The sequence below is a fragment of the Phyllobates terribilis genome, unplaced genomic scaffold (genome assembly GCF_046119375.1).
Source record: "Phyllobates terribilis strain yellow unplaced genomic scaffold, ASM4611937v1 Scaffold_9__5_contigs__length_417890890, whole genome shotgun sequence".
Taxonomy (NCBI): Eukaryota; Metazoa; Chordata; class Amphibia; order Anura; family Dendrobatidae; genus Phyllobates; species Phyllobates terribilis.
Window position 1 is genome coordinate 380,367,318 of NW_027362769.1, and position 24,609 is coordinate 380,391,926.

General features: G+C 45.2%; 2 protein-coding genes across 2 annotated transcripts in view; both read right to left on the reverse strand.

The window, feature by feature from the left end:
• Nucleotides 1-2,513, reverse strand: part of MYO15A (myosin XVA) — a 99,798-nt gene extending 97,285 nt beyond the window's left edge. The window contains exon 1 of the mRNA XM_073648475.1: nt 1,572-2,513. The gene's annotated coding sequence lies outside the window, so the exon portion shown is untranslated. The remainder of the gene's footprint in view (nt 1-1,571) is intronic.
• A 3,742-nt stretch (nt 2,514-6,255) lies between these two features.
• On the reverse strand, nt 6,256-23,441 carry DRG2 (developmentally regulated GTP binding protein 2). The gene is made up of 13 exons (XM_073648476.1): nt 23,292-23,441; nt 19,708-19,868; nt 19,336-19,425; nt 19,126-19,186; nt 18,917-19,007; nt 18,746-18,818; nt 18,085-18,175; nt 17,665-17,762; nt 17,361-17,437; nt 17,192-17,280; nt 16,851-16,909; nt 10,078-10,131; nt 6,256-6,569 (listed from the first exon to the last, which is right to left on the reverse strand). Exons 1-13 carry the CDS (start codon nt 23,353-23,355, stop codon nt 6,483-6,485), a joined length of 1,095 nt encoding a protein of 364 aa, XP_073504577.1. The 5' UTR covers nt 23,356-23,441; the 3' UTR covers nt 6,256-6,482.
• Nucleotides 23,442-24,609: the final 1,168 nt, after the last annotated feature.

The following is a 24,609-nucleotide window of genomic DNA, read 5'->3' on the forward strand; positions in this document are numbered from 1 at the left end:
GCACAGAGACAAGCCTCAAAACTTCTGGTACAAGGTAATTTGGAGTGATGAGACCAAAACTGAACTTTTTAGCAACAATCAAAAACGTTACATTTGGAGAGAGGTCAACAAGGCCTATGATGAAAGGAACACCATTCCTACAGTAAAGCATGGAGGTGGATTGCTGATATTTTGGGGATGTGTGAGCTACAAAGGCACAGGGAACTTGGTAAAAGTTGAAGGAAAGATGAATGCAGCACGTTATCAGCAAATACTGAAGGCAAATTTGCACTCATCAGCCCGGAAGCTGCGCATGGGACGTACTTGGATGCTCCAACATGACAACAATCCAAAACACAAGGCCAAGTCGACCTGTCATTGGCTACAGCAGAACAAAGTGAAGGTTCTAGAGTGGCCATCTCAGTCTCCTGACCTCAGTATCATTGAGCCACACTGGGGAGATCTCAAGGGAGCAGTTTTCATACTAGACAGCTCAGGAATTTACAAGAACTGGAGGCTTTTTGCCAAGAAGAATGGGCAGCTTTACCATCTGAGAAAATAAAGAACCTCATCCACAACTACCACAAAAGACTTCACGCCGTCATTGATGTTAGAGGGGGCAATACACGGTATTAAGAACTGGGGTATGTGAACTTTTGATCACGGTCATTTGGATGTTTTTGGTTGTCATTAAGATTTTAAAAGAGAAAACATAGTAGTTTGACAAGAAATGGCTTCACCCAACCAATAACCATGAGTGGAGGAAAAGTTTTTTTGTTATCATTCATATTCTCTGAAACAAGGCCAAGAAAGGAAAAATTCTGCCGGGGTATGTAAACTTTTGATGACAAGTGTATGTTCATTTTGTTTTTAATCTGTATTTGGGGGTAAAACAAAAGAAAAAATATTTTTTTCCTATTACTAAAAAAAATAAATAAAACACAATTACAATAATCACTTTTTTTTTAGTACACTTTAAAAAAAGTAAATAACATATTCAGTATCCCTGTAATTGTAACAACCTGTACAGCATATTTACAGTGATCGGTAAATGGCGTAAAAAAAAGTCGGAATAAATTTTTTTTATTATATCCGTAAAAAAAAAAATTGGAATAATTTTATATATGGGTTTAACAAAATGGCACTTAAAATTTGTCTCTAAAAAAACCCCAAGACCTAAAATAGTGAAATTTACGTAAAAAATAAATGTGAGGACCTAACAGGACTACACTCCCCATCATCCATCACTACTAAATCCCATCATAAATGGTATTTATAATCCTGACCCCACACAGCACTACTCTTCCCATCCATATACCACACAAAATATATAACGGGATGTCAATATGTCCTGTGCCACTTCAATAAACTTTACTTACACACACAAAAGTGGTCTTTAACCCCAGCAGTGCCACAGTCCTGCCCAGTCCTATAGAGAGTGCTGGAGACAGGTGGTGACACCATTACAGATTGTGTACATTAGACAGGAAGGGGCAGCCTGGGAAACACAAGCTTCCCGTAACCTAGAGCCCATCGCAACAAACAAAAGCCATTGGTGCGGCCGGATCATATAACCGCAGGACAGCGCTTACCTTCAATACAGCCGCCACATGTCCACCAGGGCTGCAGTCCTAAAGCCAGGCGCCTCCCTCGCCGTAGGGGTCCCGCAAGTCTGATTATAGGGTTAGGAGACCCCCGGAGCCATGGCTCCGGCCCCGCACACACCGCACACCGGCCTTCGCTCCTTCCTAATGCATATTTCATGACAGCTATTATTCTCAAATCAGTCATGGATGGAGAGGGGACCGCGACGCTGGGCTTAACCCCTCAACTGCTGCAGCCCTCGGGACGATTGAGTCATCACTGTATATTACACGTCATCTGTCTGTAAGTAATAACTGTAAAAGAGTCACCTTCTCATAGCAGGATAATGTGGAGATAAGCGGCGCCACAAAGGCACTGCTGATCTCGCTTTACTACTGCTTCTCACAATACACATCTCAGCTGCTGCAGAACCTTCTACTATAAACCTCAGATGCTGCAGAACATCATAATACACAACTCAGTTGCTGCATAATTTCATAGTACAAACCTAGGCTGCTGCAGAACATCATACTATACACCTCAACTGCCGCAGAACCTCAAACTACACACCTTGGCTGCCGCAGATCATCACACTACACCCCTCAGCTGCCGCAGATCATCACACTACACCCCTCAGCTGCCGCAGAACACCATACTACACCCCTCAGCTGCTGCAGAACACCATACTACACCCCTCAGCTGCTGCAGAACACCATACTACACCCCTCAGCTGCCGCAGAACATCATTACACCCCTCAGCTGCTGAAAATCACACTACACACGTGAGCTGCTGCAGAACATCATACTACACCCCTCAGCTGCTGCAGAGATTTCTTACTGGTGTGTACTTTTCTATATTTCATTAAGGTAAAGAATATTTGTACCGTGTTAGCCAGTAGATAGAACAATATTGGAATCTGAGAGTCCTCAGTGGTTGATACCTTTTAATGGCTAACTGAAAAGATGGTAAACATAGCAAGCTTTCGAGACAGCTCAGGTCTCTTCTTCAGGCTAATAATGAGGTCATTATTAGCCTGAAGAAGAGACCTGAGTTGTCTCGAAAGCTTGCTATGTTTACCATCTTTTCAGTTAGCCATTAAAAGGTATCAACCACTGAGGACTCTCAGATTCCAATATTGTTCTATATTTCATTACGCATTTATGCGCGTCCATCACACAAAAATGTAAATCCATGGAGGGGGATGTCCAGACATAAGTGTACTCATGACCAGTGAGTAAGGTGACTGTCTGATGCTCGGTGACTGCCATGCAGCAGTCCTACTGTAATTAATGTGACCCCTGCAGTCCTCGCTGCACTTCAGGCAGTTACTACTTGATACCTCATTGCTAGGCCAGCTTTAATTAAACTAAAAAAAAAAAAAAGTAGTCTCGAGTTAAAATGGCCCCTTTACAGCAAGTTTCACACAAGTATAAAATATGGCCACATTGCCATGAACTCGGTATCATATCATGATTTAATTCAGTTTGGGTAATTGGACCCACATGCAGGTTGTACGTTGTTGCCGTTACACAAGAACAAAATGGTGCCCATTAAGGCCATAGATATAGGTATGTAATCTTTTTGAGAGGACTGGTACCGCCTACCCATTTTAGTCACTTATCGCCACCATTTTTAATTCATATTTCACTGTTCGTCCTCATCCCGGTCAGCAGTGTCCGTTTCTCCTCACAGACCTTTCATTTTCCAGTCAGAATTCCCTGTGACGCTCAGACGCGCGCCTCTACAGATTCTGACTCTTTTTTCCCTCCAAAACTCTGCATTCCCATTGGTCAGATCTCCTGTCGCTCTTGTAATCCCGCTTTGCAGGACTTTAGTTGCCGCCGCTTTGGACTTGGCCGCGGCACCAAAATCTACTTTGGTGTATAAAAGGAGACACTGTAATACTTGAAACATGGAGGGTGAGGAAGGCAGCCATTTTGAATAAAAAAAATGCATCTAAAAATATAACACATTATTATCTAGCAGCACACAGATACAGTTAGGTCCATATATATTTGGACAGAGACAATATTTTTCTAATTTTGGTTCTAGACATTACCACAATGAATTTTAAACAAAATAATTCAGATGCAGTTGAAGTTCAGACTTTCAGCTTTCATTTGAGGGTATCCACATTGAAATTGGATGAAGGGTTTAGGAGTTTCAGCTCCTTAACATGTGCCACCCTGTTTTTAAAGGGACCAAAAGTAATTGGACAGATTAAATAATTGTAAATAAAATGTTCATTTCTAGTACTTGGTTGAAAACCCTTTGTTGGCAATGACTGCCTGAAGTCTTGAACTCATGGACATCACCAGACGCTGTGTTTCCTCCTTTTTGATGCTCTGCCAGGCCTTCACTGCGGTGGTTTTCAGTTGCTGTTTGTTTGTGGGCCTTTCTGTCTGAAGTTTAGTCTTTAACAAGTGAAATGCATGCTCAATTGGGTTGAGATCAGGTGACTGACTTGGCCATTCAAGAATATTCCACTTCTTTGCTTTAATAAACTCCTGGGTTGCTTTGGCTTTATGTTTTGGGTCATTGTCCATCTGCAGTTTGGCTGCATTTGGCTGGATCTGAGCACACAGTATGGCTCTGAATACATCAGAATTCATTCGGCTGCTTCTGTCCTGTGTCACATCATCAATAAACACTAGTGACCCAGTGCCACTGGCAGCCATGAATGCCCAAGCCATCACACTGCCTCCGCCGTGTTTTACAGATGATGTGGTATGCTTTGGATCATGAGCTGTACCACGCCTTCGCCATACTTTTCTCTTTCCATCATTCTGGTAGAGGTTGATCTTGGTTTCATCTGTCCAAAGAATGTTCTTCCAGAACTGTGCTGGCTTTTTTAGATGTTTTTTAGCAAAGTCCAGTCTAGCCTTTTTCTTCTTGATGCTTATGAGGGGCTTGCACCGTGCAGTGAACCCTCTGTATTTACTTTCATGCAGTCTTCTCTTTATGGTAGATTTGGATATTGATACGCCTACATCCTGGAGAGTGTTGTTCACTTGGTTGGCTGTTGTGAAGGGATTGCCCACACCTGTCCATGAAATAGCCTTGGAGTCAATTGTCCAATTACTTTTGGTCCCTTTTAAAACAGGGTGGCACATGTTAAGGTGCTGAAACTCCTAAACCCTTCATCCAATTTTAGTGTGGATACCCTCAAATGAAAGCTGAAAGTCTGACCTTCAACTGCATCTGAATTGTTTTGTTTAAAATTCATTGTGGTAATGTCTAGAACCAAAATTAGAAAAATGTTGTCTCTGTCCAAATATATATGGACCTAACTGTAGTTGCGTAAGACTCCAGCATTACACCATTAGCGTTTATGACCAAATTTTTCATACCCAAAAATAAACCCCACCAGATCAGGACACACTAAACAAAAGGACTGCAGATCAGACCCCCTCAATTCCCCCATAAGCCAAAATAGGCCCTAAAACCAACCCCCTTCCTCCTATATAAACTGGGGACAGCTAAGAGATCCCAAAATAAACACTGTCCCCAGATTAAATTCCCAAAACAAATGCATATCCAAGACCAGCCCCTACAAAAAAAAAATTCCAAGTGCAGTGGAATTGTAGAGGTAAAAAAAAACAAAACAATCCCACCATTGTTTTTACGGTGAACATTGTGCTATAAAAATGACCAGGTAACACGAGTCTGCAGGTCAGTGCAATAAATAATAATAATAAAAAATATATATAATCTGCAAGTTTTTTTAAGTGATGAAAATAATCATTATTTTCTATACTAATTACTAAAAAAAATTTGTCGAATTTTTTCGAATTTGATTTTTTTATCATTTTGAATTTATTTTTCACACTAGTTTCTATTTTTTTTTTATTATAATTTGACTATTTTTTACACCAGTCAAAATTTATAAAAAAATAAAAAAAAATTATAAACTAGTATAAAAAAAATCAAAATTATAAAAAAAAAAAAAAAAATGTACACTTTTTTTTTTTTTTTTAGAAATGAGTAAAAAAATAAATTATAAAAAAAAAAACCCCTCAGAAATAAGTATACAAAAAAGTCGTCATTTCCTGAGACCTGTGACGTTTTCAATTTTACGTCGATGGAGGACTGTGTGAGGGATTGTTTATTTTTTTTATGGGATGGTGACACTTTTTTTTTCTTTTCGTATTGTTGATCCCTTTTTGATTGCTTTCGAGTTTGTTTTTTGTTTTGTTTTTTTTTTTACAATTTTCCACTTTTTTTTGACACTTTTCCATGAGGCCAACCACCATCAGCTCATATATAGTACAATAGATGAAATGATAGCAATTTTAAGCCCCCTGGAGGTAGGGGGATGGGGAATTAGGGGTAGCCGGAATAATAAAATAAATTTTAAATTTTTTTTTTTTATCGCAGTAATCGTACTGATCTGCAAAATCATCTTGCCAGGCCATTTTTACTTCACAATGAAAAATTATGGAAAAAAAAAAAAAAAGATTTTTCTCGTAAACTTGCTCATTTACACATTTTATGTCCCTGCAATTTGTCAAAACTGACAGAAACACGACATTGTTGCCCATAGCAACCAATCACAGTGAACCTTTTATTTGTCCAGAGAGGTGTCAGACCTAAAAGCCGAGCTATGATTGGTGGCAAAGGGCCAGGTTTTCTGTCACTTTTAATAAATGGGCCCCAAAAACTCGTTAAGAAACACTAATTAGACCAGTTGCTGAGGTACAGTAATTGTGTATTTGCTGCATGCCAGATATCTCTCCAGTTCATGAAGTAACTGGGGGTGCTGCATGGCCCCGCTATCAACAGTGTCCATTCCGGAGGAGGATACAGCTGTAACACTGAGTATTGTGTGTCAGGTGTTATGTCATTTTTGGGGGGGGATTTATTCGGAGGGTGTAAGGCAGCAGTACATGGCTTCTAAGCGTAGGTGTTGTCAGACATTTTATTTCTTGACTATTTGGATGACGTCTTCATGGTCCATGTTGTGCGTCAGTCCGACTCTCTGCGGGCTGTATTTGGTGCTGGTTCCCTAAAAATACAATAGAAAAAAGAAAGTCAGAAAAAGCTACAAATATCCCATCGGAGGTTAAAACATGTATCCAACTCTATGGGCCGCCATTGTGATGGTTGAACTATTATTATCCAGCATACAAAATTTGTTAACATCAGTGTAACTAGGCCCTACAGTCAAGATGACTGTGTACATACATTACTTATCCTGTATTATACTCCAGAGCTGCACTCACTATTCTGCTGGTGGAGTCACTGTGTACATACATTACATTACTGATCCTGTACTGATCCTGAGTTACATCCTGTATTATACTCCAGAGCTGCACTCACTATTCTACTGGTGCAGTCACTGTGTACATACATTACATTACTAATCCTGTACTGATCCTGAGTTACATCCTGTATTATACTCCAGAGCTGCACTCACTATTCTGCTGTTGCAGTCACTGTGTACATACATTACATTACTGACCGAGTTACATCCTGTATTATACTCCAGAGCTGCACTCACTATTTTGCTGGTGCAGTCACTGTGTACATACATTACTGATCCGGAGTTACATCCTGTATAATACCCCAGTGCTGCACTCACTATTCTGCTGGTGCAGTCACTGTGTACATACATTACATTACTGACCCTGAGTTACATCCTATATTATACTCCAGAGCTGCACTCACTATTCTGCTGGTGCAGTCACTGTGTACATACATTACATTACTGATCCTGAGTTACATCCTGTATTATACTCCAGAGCTGCACTCACTATTCTGCTGGTGCAGTCACAGTGTACATACATTACATTACTGATCCTGAGTTACATCCTGTATTATACCCCAGAGCTGCACTCACTATTCTGCTGGTGCAGTCACTGTGCACATACATTACATTACTGATCCTGAGTTACATCCTGTATTATACTCCAGAGCTGCACTCACTATTCTGCTGGTGCAGTCACAGTGTACATACAGCGGGTGAAATAAGTATTGAATACGTCACCCATTTTTTTAAGTAAATCTATTTCTAAAGGTGCTATTGACATGAAATGCTCAGCAGATGTCGGTAACAACCCATCCAATCCACACAGGCAAAGAAATCATCTATAGTAATAGTAATTATGAGAAATGGTACAGGGAAAAAGAATTGACCATGCTGAAAAATTAATACTTTGTAGAAAAGCTTTTGGTGGTGATGAAGCTTCAGGACACCTCATGTATGGAGAAATTAGTCGCAGACATTGCTCATGTGTGATTTTGGCTCATTCTTCCTCACAAACACTCTTCACATCCTGAAGGTCCCGTGGGCTCCTTCTATGGACTGTGAACTTTAGTTCACTCTATAAATTTTCTATTGGATTCAGGTCCGGTGATCGGTTCGGCCATTCTAGCAACTTTACTTTCTTTCTCGGAAACCAATTGAAAGTTTCTGTGGCTGTGTGTTTGGGATCATTGTCTTGATGAAATGTTCACCCTCGTTTCATCTTTATTACCCTTGTAGATGGCAGCAGAGTTTTATCAAGAATGTCTCGGTGCATTTGTCCATTCATCCTTCCTTCAATTATATGAAGTTTGCCAGAGTCATATGATTAAAAACAGTTCCACTCCATGATGTTCCCACCACCACACTTCACTGTTGGTATGGTGTTTTTTTGGGGGGCGATATGCAGTGCCTTTTGGCCTCCAAACATTATGTGTATTATGGAATCCGAAGAGTTGAATTTTGTTCTCATCTGACCAGACTATTCTCCCAGTACTTCACAGGCTTGACTAAATGTTGAGTAAAACTTTAAACGTACTTAAATATGCTTTTTGTTCAGCAATGGAGTCTTGCGTGGTGAGCGTACATACAGGCCATGGAAGCTGAATGCATTACTTATTGTTTTCTTTGAAACAATTGTACCTGCTGATTCCAGGTCTTTCTGTAGCTCTCCACAGTTGGTCCTTGGCTCTTGGACAACTCTTCTAATTATTTTCCCTCCTCTGTCTGAAATCTTGCGAGCACCTGGTCGTGGCCGGTTTATAGCGAAATTATGTTCTTTCCACTTGCAGATTATGGCCCTAACAGTGCTCACTGGACCCTTCAGTAATTTAGAAATTCTTCTGTAACCAATGCCATCAGTATGTTTTATTGTTGCGAAGGTCTTGAGACGGCTCACTGGTTTTACCCATCATGAGAAGTTTCATGTGTCGCACCTTGGTAATGAGACCATCAGATGATCCAGCTGATATTATTTGTCACCAAGTGGCATGATCACTTTCTAGTTACTGATAGATTTCAGCTGCTGTCAGGACTTTCCATGGATTTTTGCACCACTCTTTCTTCATGTGTCATGTCTCATTATTACACATAACTAAATTTATGGACCTCTATGGATGACTCCTTTGCCTGTGTGGATTGAATGGGTCGTTATCGACATCTGGTGAGAATTTCATGTCAATAGCACCTTTAGAAACATATCCTGTACTGATCCTGAGTTATATCCTGAATTATATCCAGAGCTGCACTCACTATTCTGCTGGTGCAGTCACTGTGTACATACATTACATTACTGATCCTGAGTTACATCCTGTATTATACTCCAGAGCTGCACTCACTATTCTGCTGGTGCAGTCACTGTGCACATACATTACATTACTTATCATGTACTGATCCTGAGTTACATCCTGTATTATACTCCAGAGCTGCACTCACTATTCTGCTGGTGCAGTCACTGTGTACATACATTACATTACTGATCCTGCGTTACATCCTGTATTATACTCCAGAGCTGCACTCACTATTCTGCTGGTGCAGTCACTGTGCACATACATTACATTACTTATCCTGAGTTACATCCTGTATTATACCCCAGAGCTGCACTCACTATTCTGCTGGTGCAGTCACTGTGCACATACATTACATTACTTATCCTGAGTTACATCCTGTATTATACTCCAGAGCTGCACTCACTATTCTGCTGGTGCAGTCACTGTGTACATGCATTAGATTACTTATCATGTACTGATCCTGAGTTACATCCTGTATTATACTCCAGAGCTGCCACTCACTGTTCTCCAGGCTTCAGAGCTGAGATCTCCCTCCATCCCCTATTACTTCATGTGTCTGCCCACAGTTATTGAGGTCTTCATATAAGACACTGTACAGTAATCTGACAGAAATAACTTCTTGTCCCATTGCACTACAGAAGTTGATAGGGGTCTGTCTACAACCTTTCAAACATCAGCCAGCAGGATTATGACTGCAGCTCTGTAGTATAATGTAGACTTTATTGTACCTTAGGATTATAATAAAATAACTAAAGTAACTATTACAAAGCAGCTAAACATTATAAAACAGATAAGGAAAAGGGGGTTCAGCCTACACAGCAGTTTTTATTTATCCTGCCATAATAAGGGGGTTAATTAATGGGACTCAGCTGCAATACCACATGCAACCTGTGGATTGGGTGGCGCTATTTTTCAAAGACCGCAGACATGTTTTTCTAACCATGGACAATAAAGCAGAACAGCATTCACTATATACTCACCCAAACTAGAGCATATTTAAACTGGCTGGTGAGTGTTCTGTGAATCCGGTGACACTGGAAAAAAAAAAATATATTAACATCCCAAAAAAATGCATTTATGTGAAAGGCAACAGCTGCTCTGAATTGACATATATATATTACAGCATTCTCCATGGAGCTATGATATAGTCACAGAGTTACCCAGGCTCTGCCAACAAGCACAGCCCCTGCTCCCCCCACAGACGCGTGCTGGGTTGTGCACGCGTCTTCTTGTGCAAAGTGGCTTCGGAGATAAGTGGCAGTTACTTCAGAGGCCATGGACTAACATCCGTCTTCTTCTTCTCTTTTCACACAGGTACATGCTCTTCTCCTGCATAATTCCTCTGCTTGCTGTATATGCCGCCATCTAATGCTCTGCTCTCCTGATTCAACTCACTGGTAGAATTCTCTGCTTGATATTTATGCTTTATCTGTCCCTTTCCACTCAATACTCACATATGTCTGTCCTTTCCCAACTGTAGACTTTAGAGGTGCTAAACTGCAGAGCCTGCAGAGTCCTAGCCCTGTCTTTGATCACCCAGCCATCTCCTGGTGAGATGACCAGCTGCTAATTTAGCCACAAACAGCTCCCACAATGCCCCTCACCTGATGGTTTAGTGTGCCCTATACAGTGCCTACAAGTAGTATTCAACCCCCTGCAGATTTAGCTGGTTTGATAAGATGCAAATAAGTTAGAGCCTTCAAACTGCAAACGAGAGTAGGTTTTATGAACAGAAGCATAAATCTTACAAACCAAAAAGTTATGTTGCTCAGCTGAATTTTATTAAATTTTAAACATAAAAGTGTGGGTCAATTATTATACAACCCCTATGTTTAATATTTTGTGGAATAACCCTTGTTTGCAATTACAGCTAATAATCGTCTTTTATAAGACCTGATCAGGCCGGCACAGGTCTGTGGAGTTATCTTGGCCCACTCCTCCATGCAGATCTTCTCCAAGTTATCTAGGTTCTTTGGGTGTCTCATGTGGACTTTATTCTTGAGCTCCTTCCACAAGTTTTCAATTGGGTTAAGGTCAGGAGACTGACTAGGCCACTCCAACACCTTGACTTTTTCCCTCTTGAACCAGGCCTTGGTTTTCTTGGCTGTGTGCTTTGGATCGTTGTCTTGTTGGAAGATGAAATTACGACCCATCTTAAGATCCTTGATGGAGGAGCAGAGGTTCTTGGCCAAAATCTCCAGGTAGGCCGTGCTATCCATCTTCCCATGGATGCGGACCAGATGGCCAGGCCCCTTGGCAGAGAAACAGCCCCACAGCATGATGCTGCCACCACCATGCTTGACTGTAGGGATGGTATTCTTGGGGTCGTATGCAGTGCCATCCAGTCTCCAAACGTCACGTGTGTGGTGGGCACCAAAGATCTCGATCTTGGTCTCATCAGACCATAGAACCTTGAACCAGTCTGTCTCAGAGTCCTCCAAGTGATCATGAGCAAACTGTAGACGAGCCTTGACATGACGCTTTGAAAGTAAAGGTACCTTACGGGCTCGTCTGGAACGGAGACCATTGCGGTGGAGTACGTTACTTATGGTATTGACTGAAACCAATGTCCCCACTGCCATGAGATCTTCCCGGAGCTCCTTCCTTGTTGTCCTTGGGTTAGCCTTGACTCTTCGGACAAGCCTGGCCTCGGCACGGGAGGACACTTTCAAAGGCTGTCCTGGCCGTGGAAGGCTAACAGTAGTTCCATAAGCCTTCCACTTACGGATGATGCTCCCAACAGTGGAGACAGGTAGGCCCAACTCCTTGGAAAGGGTTTTGTACCCCTTGCCAGCCTTGTGACCCTCCACGATCTTGTCTCTGATGGCCTTGGAATGCTCCTTTGTCTTTCCCATGTTGACCATGTCTGAGTGCTGTTCACAAGTTTGGGGAGGGTCTTAAATAGTCAGAAAAGGCTGGCAAAAAAGATCTTTAATCCACACATGTGAAGCTCATTATTCTTGGTGCCTGAACTACTTCTTAATACTTTAGGGGGACCAAACAGAATTCTTGTGGTTTGAGGGGTTGAATAATAAATGACACTCTGAATTAACTTTTTACGTTTAAAAAAAAAAAAAAAAAAAAAAAAAATTTGCATCAGTGCATTTCCCACTTCCAGGCTGATCTACAGTACAAATGTTACAATGCCAAGTTAATTCCGCATGTGTCAACCAGCTAAATCTGCAGGGGGTTGAATACTACTTGTAGGCACTGTATATTTAGAAGCTCTTTAATGGGTGCACGCGTGCTGGGTTGTGCCACGCGTCTTCTTGTGCAAAGTGGCTTCGGAGATAAGTGGCAGTTACTTCTGAGGCCGTTAGTCAGGGCAGGAGTCAGGTAACCAACACTTTGACCACTTACTCTCTTTTAACTATGTTTCAGTTAGCTCTCATTTTTTCTTCTATAGTCCTCCACTTTCTAATAACCCCTCAAATCCCTACACCTAGTAAAAAACTCTTCATCTCTCCCTCCATCCTCCCCATTCATCTCACCTCCTCCTCCGAATTATTCCTCAACATTCAATCCTGCATCTCCAAACACTGACAGCCACCTCATGCTCTCTCTTGCTCCCACCTGCTAACACTTTCTCTGCTCCTCCTCACTGCTGGAGATATCTCTCCAAATCCTGGTCCTCCTCGCCATATCCCCAGTTACTTCTACCTCCTATCCACGACCTTCTACAAACAGTCGCAACCCTTCTAACCTTATACCCATCCAACTAATCCCCACTTCCTTAGTTGCTCTAACAGGAGCTCTATGGAACGCTCGCTCCGTCTGCAACAAACTTTCCTACATCCACGACCTTTTCATTACTAACAAACTTTCCTTCCTTGCCATTACCGAAACCTGGCTCACCCCCTCTGACACAGCCTCCCCAGCTGCACTTTCACATGGCAGATTCCACCTTTCCCACCCCCCCGCCCCAACGGCAAACATGGCAGAGGCGTAGGTTTTCTCCTGTCAGATACCTGCGCTTTCACCCAAATATCACTGCCACCCTCTGTTACACTCCCCTCTTTTGAGGTGCACTGTGTGCGCATCTTTTCCCCCTCTGACCTCCAACTGGCCGTCATTTACCGACCCCCAGGGCTAGCCCCCACTTTCTTAGACCACTTCACCACCTGGCTGCTTCCTTTCCACTGACATCCCCACTATCATAATGGGTGACTTCAACATCCCCATTGACACTTCCCACTCGTCTGTCTCTAAGCTCCTATCCCTCACTTCCTCCTTCGGCCTTGCTCAATGGTCTTCGGCAGCTACTCATAAAGATGGCCACACTCTGGACCTCATCTTCACCTGCCTCTGTTCCCTATCTAACCATAACCTCCTCACATTCTCCACCCTCTCCTCTCCAAGTGCACAATCCCCACTCCACAAACTTACACACGCTCGCAGAAACCTCAAACACCTTGACCTACACTCACTCTCTGAATCCCTCCTCCCTCTTACAGACATAAATTCCTTACACAATGCAGATGTTGCTGCCGCTTCATATAACACCAGAATAGCTGCAGCTCTCTACTCGATCGCCCCTCTCACACATACCAAATCTCGCACAATCAATAGGCAACCCTGGTACACCAAACTTACTAAAGAACTGCGACGGGCTTCCAGGGTTGCGGAGAGGAGATGGAAAAGGTCTCACTCCATCGAGCACTTCATCGCATTCAAACAATCCCTCACTATCTTCAAGTCCGCGCTCACTACAGCAAAACAAACCTACTTCTCATCTCTCATAACCCTAAACAGCTGTTTAACACTTTCAATTCTCTCCTTCGCCCCCCTGCGCCTCCTCCCTCTTTTCTCATCTCAGCCGGAGACTTTGCCTCATTCTTCAAGCAGAAGATTGACACCATCAGACAAAGCTTTTGCCTAAAGCCCGCACAACCCCTCCTCATATCTACTCAACCTTCCTCCTCCAAACCCCACTTCTCCACCATTACAGAAGGTCAAGTCTCCTCTTTACTCTCCAAATCACACCTCACCACCTGCAAACTTGACCCAATCCCATCCCACCTCATCCCTAACCTTACCACAGTCTTCATCCCAACCCTAACCCACCTCTTCAACCTGTCACTAACAACCGGTGTCTTCCCCTCATGTTTCAAACATGCCGCAATCACACCCATCCTCAAAAAGCCCTCCCTTGACCCTTCCTCTCTGACTAGCTACCACCCCATATCACTTCTCCTCTTTGCCTGAAAACTACTAGAACAACATGTCCACCTTGAACTGTCCTCCCACCTCTCCGCCTGTTCCCTCTTCGACCACCTACAATCTGGTTTCCGACCGCATCACTCGACAAACTGCCCTGACCAGTCACCAACGTCATACTAACTGCCAAATCCAAGCGACACTACTCCATCTTCCTCCTTCTGGACCTGTCATCTGCCTTCGACACAGTGGACCATTCCTTCTTACTACAGATTCTCTCATCTCTTGGCATCACGGACTTGGCCCTATCTTGGATCTCCTCATACTTAACAGACAGGACATTCAGCGTCTCCCACTCACGCACCACCTCCTCATCTCGCCCCCTATCTGTTGGTGTCCCCCAAGGTTCAGTTCTAGGACCTCTGCTCTTCTCCATCTACACCTTCGGCCTGGGACAGCTCATAGAGTCTCACGGCTTCCAGTATCACCTCTATGCTGATGACACACAGATCTACCTCTCTGGACCCGATATCACCTCCTTATTAACCAAAATCCCACAATGTCTGTCCGCCATCTCATCCTTCTTCTCTGACAGATTTCTAAAACTCAACATGGATAAAACAGAATTCATCATCTTTCCACCCTCTCATTCATATCCCCCATCTGACCTAGCCATCAACGTCAATGGCTGTTCACTCTCCCCAGTCCCACAAGCTCGCTGCCTTGGGGTAACCCTGGACTCTGGTCTCTCCTTCAAACCACATATCCAAGCCCTTTCCACTTCCTGCCGACTCCAACTCAAAAATATCTCCCGGATCCGTGCATTCCTCAGCAAAGACTCTGCAAAAACACTAGTACATGCCCTCATCATCTCCCGCCTCGACTACTGCAAGCTCCTGCTCTGTGGCCTCCCTTCCAGCACTCTTGCGCCCCTCCAATCTCTCCTAAACTCTGCTGCTCGACTAATCCACCTGTCCCCCCCGCTATTCCCCGGCCTCTCCTCTCTGTCAATCCCTTCACTGGCTCCCCATTGCCCAGAGAATCCAGTTCAAAACCCTAACCATGACATAACAAAGCCATCCTCAACCTGTCTCCTGCATACATCTGTGACCTAGTCTCCCGGTACTTACCTGCACGCAACCTCCGATCCTCACAAGATCTCCTTCTCTACTCCCCTCTTATCTCCTCTTCCCACAATCGCATACAAGATTTCTCCCGTGCTTCCCCCCTACTCTGGAACTCTCTACCCCAACACATCAGACTCTCGCCTACCATGGAAGCCTTCAAAAGAAACCTGAAGACCCACCTCTTCCGACAAGCCTACAACCTGCAGTAACCACCGCCCCACCACATTACTGCACGACCAGCTCTACCCAGACCTACTGTATCCTCACCCATCCCTTGTAGACGGTGAGCCATAGCGGGCAGGGTCCTCGCTCCTCCTGTACCAGTCGCTGACTTGTTTTGTTAAGATTATGTAAATGTTTTTGCTATGTATATCCCTATCACATGTAAAGCGCCATGGAATAAATGGCGCTATAATAATAAATAATAATAATAATCCTGTTAGGTTAAACAGATTACAAGGGCTCAAAATGGGAAAAAAACAAAGATTTTACAGTGGAAGCTGCATACATTATTAATTAGATCTTACACCGGGTGAGACTGGTGTGCTTAATTTGAAAACCTGGCTGTATAATTCTGATATTAAAATGAGCATCCAAATGTATTCAATCTCCAGCCGGCCGGGGTGACTGACAGCTGCAGCTTGTACTAAGTATGAGATTTCAGCAGCAGCAGAGAAGATAGAATAGAAGGGAGGAGAATCAGCATCAGCAGGCAGGAGGAACAGTGAGGGGAGATGTTGATAAAAATATACTGACAGAGATTCAGCAGCAAGTATACTGAGGAACTGTCCATCAGGATAGATAGATAATCAGCAGCAGGGAGGAGAGACAACGAGGAGCTGTCCATCAGGATAGATGGATGCAAATTTAGCAGCCGCGGAGAAGAGGGACAGTGAGAAACTATCCATCAGGGTAGATGGAGATTCAGCAGCAGGGAGGAGGGACAGTGAGGAGCTGTCCATCAGGCTAGATGGATGGAGATTCAGCAGCAGCAGGGAGGAGAGACACTGAGGGGATTTCGCTAAAACTAGATTGAAAGGGATTCAGCAGCAGCGAAGAAGGACACCGAGAAGTGGACACTTCGTAATCAAAAAAAATAAGTGATACAGGTATTCTGACATTATCAAGGTAAGTACATCAGCCTTATCAGGTCCAATGTCGGATTAATAATATATGCAGTTTGCACTGTGTCATCTGGTGACAGATCCACTTTAAAGTGGCACTAAGTTCCGATTTGCTGTAATATAACTTTAAACACCTCATGTTATTGTCCTGTGTTATCAGCCATCTTTGTCTGAGCAGTGGGTTGACTGCAGTTTTCTTGGTGTGACTTCACAGTCTGATCTGCTCAGATATAATTATTATACGACACAAAAACAGAATCTGAATCACACAGAGTAGCGCCTCATTTATGAATCGGTTTTCGCCACTTTTTGGTGTAAACTGATCCCCCGAAGAGGAATCCTTACCACGTGCTCCACAGAAGCGCCTTTCCGGAGGATGATGGCATCTGCAAAGTCCGGCCTCTCTGTGGGTGAAGAGGGAGATAAGATCACAGGTCACTCACTGCTGGGCGGCAGCAAGTGTTCATTTCCCCACAGCGCCTCCACAGGGAAAATGAAGCATTGCACAGTTCCCACTGAAATCACTGATCAGTTCTTGTCACTCATTAATGTCAGAGCGAAAGGGGCTTATGTATAATCCACTCAGTAAAAGTAAATGGGAACTTGCTTGACCCTTGTTAGAAAGTTCAGACACGAAAAAAAAAAAAAGCATAAAACCGGGTGGGGAGAGAGAAAAACATCATTACCTCCTCGCTTCTTAGTGTAGATACAGGTAAGTGCCAAATATTCCCATAACATTTCCAGTAAATAGTCCAGGTTCAGCTTCATTCCACAACTGAAAAAAAAAAAGTCAAGAGGGCGGGCGTCAAAAAGAGCCAAGAGGGCGGGCGTCAAAAATAGTCGGAGAACACTCACCTGACGACCACGCTGTGTGGCTGCCGGGCCAGTCTGTCCACCTCCTCCATGGAGATCTGATCTACTTTATTATACACCTGTAGATGATATAAGGGGAGTAGAATAGGTGGAATATTGAACAGGGCACCCCAAATATTACATAATCCCATCCTTCATACCAAAACCCTGCAGAATACAATAATAAAAGGGGTCCCCCATGCAGAAGACTACTCTACTCAAATCGCTATATACTGTACTTTATTAGACTGAGTATGGACGCACGTATAACATGATGGCAGATACCACAGTAATGTCCAGGACTTACATACAGGCATGGCATGTACACTCTGTTCCCCACAATGACATCTATGAAGTCATCTGGGCTGCAGTCCTCCCGGAACAGCACCTCGGCGTTGAACATTTCTGGTGAGAAGCTCATTAAGGTCCAATTTATAGCTTACTGGAAATGTACGTTTTAGGACTATGCAGCGGCCCAGCAGTAATGGTACAAGAGATACAGAAGCGACCAATCATGGATTATAGCAATCCTCTACTTCCCATTATTTGTATCGTGCAAATATGGTTGCCGTCATACACAATGCCCCGTACTGTCAATCATCATACTCTAGGACCATAACGATTAAGGGCTGGATCTGGGGATCTGTATGACGGGATCAGCACACGCTCAGCCTCCTCCGTTATATGGACAGACGGACCGATATGTTGCGACAAGCAGTAAGGATACTGTATTCATGCAGAATGAGCTGCACCAGCTTCTCGGAGCACTGGGTCAGGGGGAGAGTGGAGTTGAATGAGATGCCGCCTCCTTTCTTGGGCTACAAATACCAAAAACAAAAAACAGTGTGAATATGTTAAAGGGCAACTCCATCTCAACCTAACAATTAAGCTCACCATCGATCATCCATGCTAGAACAAGGATACAACTAAAATCAGGCTATGGCTGTTTCATGCCTTTGGTCTCCTATTTTTAGGAGCCCTGGATGAAGCGCCATAAGCGCGAAACGGCCATAGCTCTTTTTTAATCTTGTTCCGGCATAGAATAATAAAGCATTATTGGTGAGTGCCGCCACTTTATGTACAAATCCTACTACTATTCCTGAGCAGTTCCATTGTCTATGTATGATATGGAGCAAAAAAAAAAAAAAGAAGAGAAGTGACAATTTGTTTTGTATTTTGGCACAGTTTTTTTCCTTTTTACAATATTTTTCTAAAAATGCAGCATGCAAAAGCATATTAAGTTGCCGATATTTCGGCAGGATCCACTAACAAGCTAATAGGGGCAGTGGCCTGGGTGATTATTTTTTTGAGATAATCTCCCGCTCAGCCCCCTCCCTCAACCTTATGAGAACTGGAGACTTTTGACAATATATTTTCCAGTCGATTACCTTAAAGTATATATTGGGCTTCCTCTTGTTCAGCCGTATACCCACAGACTCCAGCTCTTTCTCCAATAAGGATCTGGCGAAAAGACAGAAAACCGCTCACAGTCAGGATGGTGAGCGTACGATAGGAGTGCCCACCAGGGCATGATCTGGTGCCCGCCACGGACTGCTCACCTCTGGACTTCACCTTTCGTGGCATCCAGCATCATAATGACCACGTCTGATGTCCGAGCGACAGCAATGACCTGGCGACCTCTGCCCTTTCCTACAGGAAGATAAAGCATATGGTACATTATGGATGATGCCTCATTCATGCGGAGCCTCATAGGCGATTGTCAGGAGCATTTGGGTCCTAGTCTGTTAATGCAAGAGCTCGCACTCACCTTGGGCTGCACCCTCGATAATTCCCGGCAGATCCAACAGCTGGATGTTCGCTCCTTTATACTGAAAACACAGAAAAGTATCACGGATGGCCCAAACGATAGGTGGTTTCCCCATAAGTGGATATTTTAATAACAAGCAGAGATCTTCAAAACGGAAAAGCAAATTGCAAAAATATAATGCAACTCACGAAAAAGCCCAATCAGCCTCACCTCTATCACTCCCGGGATGCAGGTTAGCGTTGTGAACTCATAGGAGGCGGCCTCACTAGCGGTGGAGGTCATCAGACTCAAAAATGTGGACTGGAAAACGACATAAAAAATCACAATATGTAAATGGTGACATCATCATACTCCAGTCACATCCAGAGCTGCATTCACAATTCTCTGCAGTGCTCAGCTGTTTATGAAACATCCATAAAGGGCAGCACTGAGCAAGGGCGACTAAGGATCGGCTGCGATTAGAGAAATACTGAACAATGGTACCCCACCGACATTTGGGATGCAGCTTTGGATGTGATCAGGTCTGGTATATGGCAGAATTAAGAGCATAGGTAGTCACAAGGGATCAGGGTGGTTACCGACCTTACCCACAGAGGGGAACCCGATCAGTGCCACTCGGGCATCTCCGGATTTCATCACATCGAAGCCCTCCCCTTTGGCGGCAGCAGATTTGGAGGGCTCCAAGAGCTGGGCTCTGTACTTGGCGAGCTTCGCCTTCAGCAGTCCCAAGTGATACTCAGTGGCTGGAAGACAAGGAAGAAGAGGTCATAAGTGGCCCCCACTAACCAGTGTAGAGTTCCCCCCATTATATACCCCCCTATACTAACCAGTGCAGGGTGGTCCTCCCCACTATGATAACCAGTACAGGGTCCTCCCCATTATATACCCCCCCTATACTAACCAGTGCAGGGTGGTCCTCCCCACTATATACCCCACTATAATAACCAGTGCAGGGTCCTCCCCACTATATCCCCCCCTATAGTAACTAGTGCAGGGTCCTCCCCACTATATCCCCCCCCTATAGTAACCAGTGCAGGGTCCTCCCCACTATATCCCCCCCCCCTATAGTAACCAGTGCAGGGTCCTCCCCACTATATCCCCCCCCCCTATAGTAACCAGTGCAGGGTCCTCCCCACTATATCCCCCCCTATAGTAACCAGTGCAGGGTCCTCCCCACTATATCCCCCCCTATAGTAACCAGTGCAGGGTCCTCCCCACTATATCCCCCCCCTATAGTAACCAGTGCAGGGTCCTCCCCACTATATCCCCCCCCCTATAGTAACCAGTGCAGGGTCCTCCCCACTATATCCCCCCCTATAGCAACCAGTGCAGGGTCCTCCCCACTATATCCCCCCCTATAGCAACCAGTGCAGGGTCCTCCCCACTATATCCCCCCCTATAGTAACCAGTGCAGGGTCCTCCCGACTATATCCCCCCCCTATAGTAACCAGTGCATGGTCCTCCCCACTATATCCCCCCCCCTATAGTAACCAGTGCAGGGTCCTCCCCACTATATCCCCCCCTATAGTAACCAGTGCAGGGTCCTCCCCACTATATCCCCCCCTATAGTAACCAGTGCAGGGTCCTCCCCACTATATTCCCCCCTATACTAACCAGTGCAGGGTCCTCCCCACTATATTCCCCCCTATACTAACCAGTGCAGGGTCCTCCCCACTATATCCCCCCTATAGTAACCAGTGCGGGGTCCTCCTCACTATATCCCCCCCCTATAGTAACCAGTGCAGGGTCCTCCCCACTATATCCCCCCTATAGTTACCAGTGCAGGGTCCTCCCCACTATATCCCCCCCCCTATAGTAACCAGTGCAGGGTCCTCCTCACTATATCCCCCTGTACTAACCAGTGCAGGGTCCTCCTCACTATATCCCCCTATAGTAACCAGTGCAGGGTCCTCCCCACTATATCCTCCCTATAGCAACCAGTGCAGGGTCATCCCCACTATATCCCCCTATAGTAACCAGTGCAGGGTCCTCCCCACTATATCCCCCCCCCCTATAGTAACCAGTGCAGGGTCCTCCCCACTATATCCCCCCCTATAGTAACCAGTGCAGGGTCCTCCCCACTATATCCCCCCCCCCTATTGTAACCAGTGCAGGGTCCTCCCCACTATATCCCCCCCCTATAGTAACCAGTGCAGGGTCCTCCCCACTATATCCCCCCCCTATAGTAACCAGTGCAGGGTCCTCCCCACTATATCCCCCCCCCCCCTATTGTAACCAGTGCAGGGTCCTCCCCACTATATCCCCCCCCCTATAGTAACCAGTGCAGGGTCCTCCCCACTATATCCCCCCCCCCCTATAGTAACCAGTGCAGGGTCCTCCCGACTATATCCCCCTATACTAACCAGTGCAGGGTCCTCCCCACTATACCCCCCCTATAGTACCAGTGCAGCGTCCTCCCCACTATATCCCTCCCCTATAGCAACCAGTGCAGAATCCTCCCCACTATAGCAACCAGTGCAGGGTCCTCCCCCCTATATCCCCCCCTATAGCAACCAGTGCAGGGTCCTCCCCACTATATCCCCCCCTATAGTAACCAGTGCAGGGTCCTCCCGACTATATCCCCCCCTATAGTAACCAGTGCATGGTCCTCCCCACTATATCCCCCCCTATAGTAACCAGTGCAGGGTCCTCCCCACTTTATCCCCCCCTATAGTAACCAGTGCAGGGTCCTCCCCACTATATCCCCCCCTATAGTAACCAGTGCAGGGTCCTCCCCACTATATCCCCCCCCTATAGTAACCAGTGCAGGGTCCTCCTCACTATATCCCCCCCCCCCCCTATAGTAACCAGTGCAGGGTCCTCCCCACTATATCCCCCCTATAGTAACCAGTGCAGGGTCCTCCCCACTATATCCCCCCCCTATAGTAACCAGTGCAGGGTCCTCCTCACTATATCCCCCTGTACTAACCAGTGCAGGGTCCTCCTCACTATATCCCCCTATAGTAACCAGTGCAGGGTCCTCCCCACTATATCCTCCCTATAGCAACCAGTGCAGGGTCCTCCCCACTATATCCCCCCTATAGTAACCAGTGCAGGGTCCTCCCCACTATATCCCCCCTATAGTAACCAGTGCAGGGTCCTCCCCACTATATCCCCCCCCTATAGTAACCAGTGCAGGGTCCTCCCCACTATATCCCCCCTATAGTAACCAGTGCAGGGTCCTCCCCACTATATCCCCCCCCTATAGTAACCAGTGCAGGGTCCTCCCCACTATATCCCCCCCCTATAGTAACCAGTGCAGGGTCCTCCCCACTATATCCCCCCCCTATAGTAACCAGTGCAGGGTCCTCCCCACTATATCCCCCCTATAGTAACCAGTGCAGGGTCCTCCTCACTATATCCCTCCCTTATAGTAACCAATGCAGGGTCCTCCTCACTATATCCCTCCCTTATAGTAACCAGTGCAGGGTCTTCCTCACTATATCCCTCCCTTATATTAACCAGTGCAGGGTCTTCCTCACTATATCCCCCTATACTAACCAGTGCAGGGTCCTCCCCACTATACCCCCCCCTATAGTAACCAGTGCAGGGTCCTCCCCACTATATCCCCCCCCTATAGCAACCAGTGCAGAATCCTCCCCACTATATCCCCCCCCTATAGTAACCAGTGCAGGGTCCTCCCCACTATACCCCCCCCTCCTATAGTAACCAGTGCAGGGTCCTCCCCACTATATCCCCTCCCCTATAGTAGCCAGTGCAGGGTCCTCCCCACTATATCCCCTCCCCTATAGTAACCAGTGCAGGGTCCTCCCCACTATATCCCCCCCTATAGTAACCAGTGCAGGGTCCTCCCCACTATATCCCCCCCCCCTATAGTAACCAGTGCAGGGTCCTCCCCACTATATCCCCCCCCTATAGTAACCAGTGCAGGGTCCTCCCCACTATATCCCCCCCCCCCCCCTATAGTAACCAGTGCAGGGTCCTCCCCACTATATCCCCCCCCCCCTATAGTAACCAGTGCAGGGTCCTCCCCACTATATCCCCCCCCCCCCTATAGTAACCAGTGCAGGGTCCTCCCCACTATATCCCCCCCCCTATAGTAACCAGTGCAGGGTCCTCCCCACTATATCCCCCCTTCTATAGTAACCAGTGCAGGGTCCTTCCCACTATAGTAACCACTAGCAGGGTGCTTCCCCCCATCTCACCCTTGTTCTTCTGGGTCCTAGCGATCTCCTTCTCGATCTCGGAGATTTTCTCCAGGATCCCCATGTCTGCGGCCTCCTGACTGCTGCCTCCACAGACGTGAAAGGAAGCAAAGCACACTGGAGCCGGGGATGGGTGGAGCTTCGAGCAGACGTCATTACCCAGCACCCGTCATTCGGTCGCCATTTTTAGTAAGGGCATTCTTCCCTCACTTCTTTTGCTGTGGTCTCTCCTTTGACAGATTATACAAGAAGTGGTTGATTTTTAGACTAAATGCAAAAATAAAAGACACACTTGGTACCTGTTTACCCCAAAATGGGTTATCTTAAGTTGGTCATGGGGCATGAATCCTCATACGCATACTTTACTTTCTAACCTGTCTAAAGTGTTTTCAGGGAGACTAAAGAGGATTTTGTGCTGAATCTTGCTCTTAAGCTGCATGGGCAGTAAAATAGGTTATACCTGATTAGCTATGTGATGCCTGACAGTTTGGTTGCTAGGAATACCCTCCTTAGCAACAGTTCTGGAGGGTTGTCAGGCTGCGAGTCTGTGCCAATCTGTATGGACCAGATTATTTGGGCTAAAATTGACATTAATCTGAAGCTTCTTGTCATTCCTCCACCCTCAGTTTGATGCCCATTTGGCCTCAATCTGAAAGGCCCTGCTACTAAGGGCCCACTGCTTGGCAACCTGATGGAAGAGACTGGCAGTGTATCCATAGCAACCATGGATGCCCAATACAACCATGCCACTTCCCCATCCTCAGTTTTATGCCAACTTGGCCTAAGAAATCTTAAGACCCGCTGGTTGCTAGGGTACTGCTGCTTGGCAACCTAATGGAAGAGACTGGTTGTTAGGCAGTGTATCCATAGCAACCATGCCGCTTCCCAGTCCTCAGTTTTATGTCAACTTGGCCTAAGAAATCTTAAAACATGCTGGTTGCTAGGGTACTGCTGCTTGGCAACCATATGAAAGATGGTTGTTAGGCAGTGTGTCCAAAGCAACTAGTATTAAATGGTTCATATTAAGCCATTGCGTTACCAAACTCTATAAAAAGTGATGCAAAGGACTAAAAACGGATGTGAAAAGGTTAAAAATAATTTTAATTTTGACGCTGGGCATATATATATATATATATATATATATATATATATATATATATATATATAATTCCTGGCATCATGATTTATAAAGAGCGGCGCTTTAGTGCCCTGACCTCTGATGTAACATACGCCATCTCATACAGTATACAGGGGAATATTCCACTAGCTTTGTTTTTTTTTAAAAAAAAACACCAAGAGTTTAATAAAAGTGACCTGA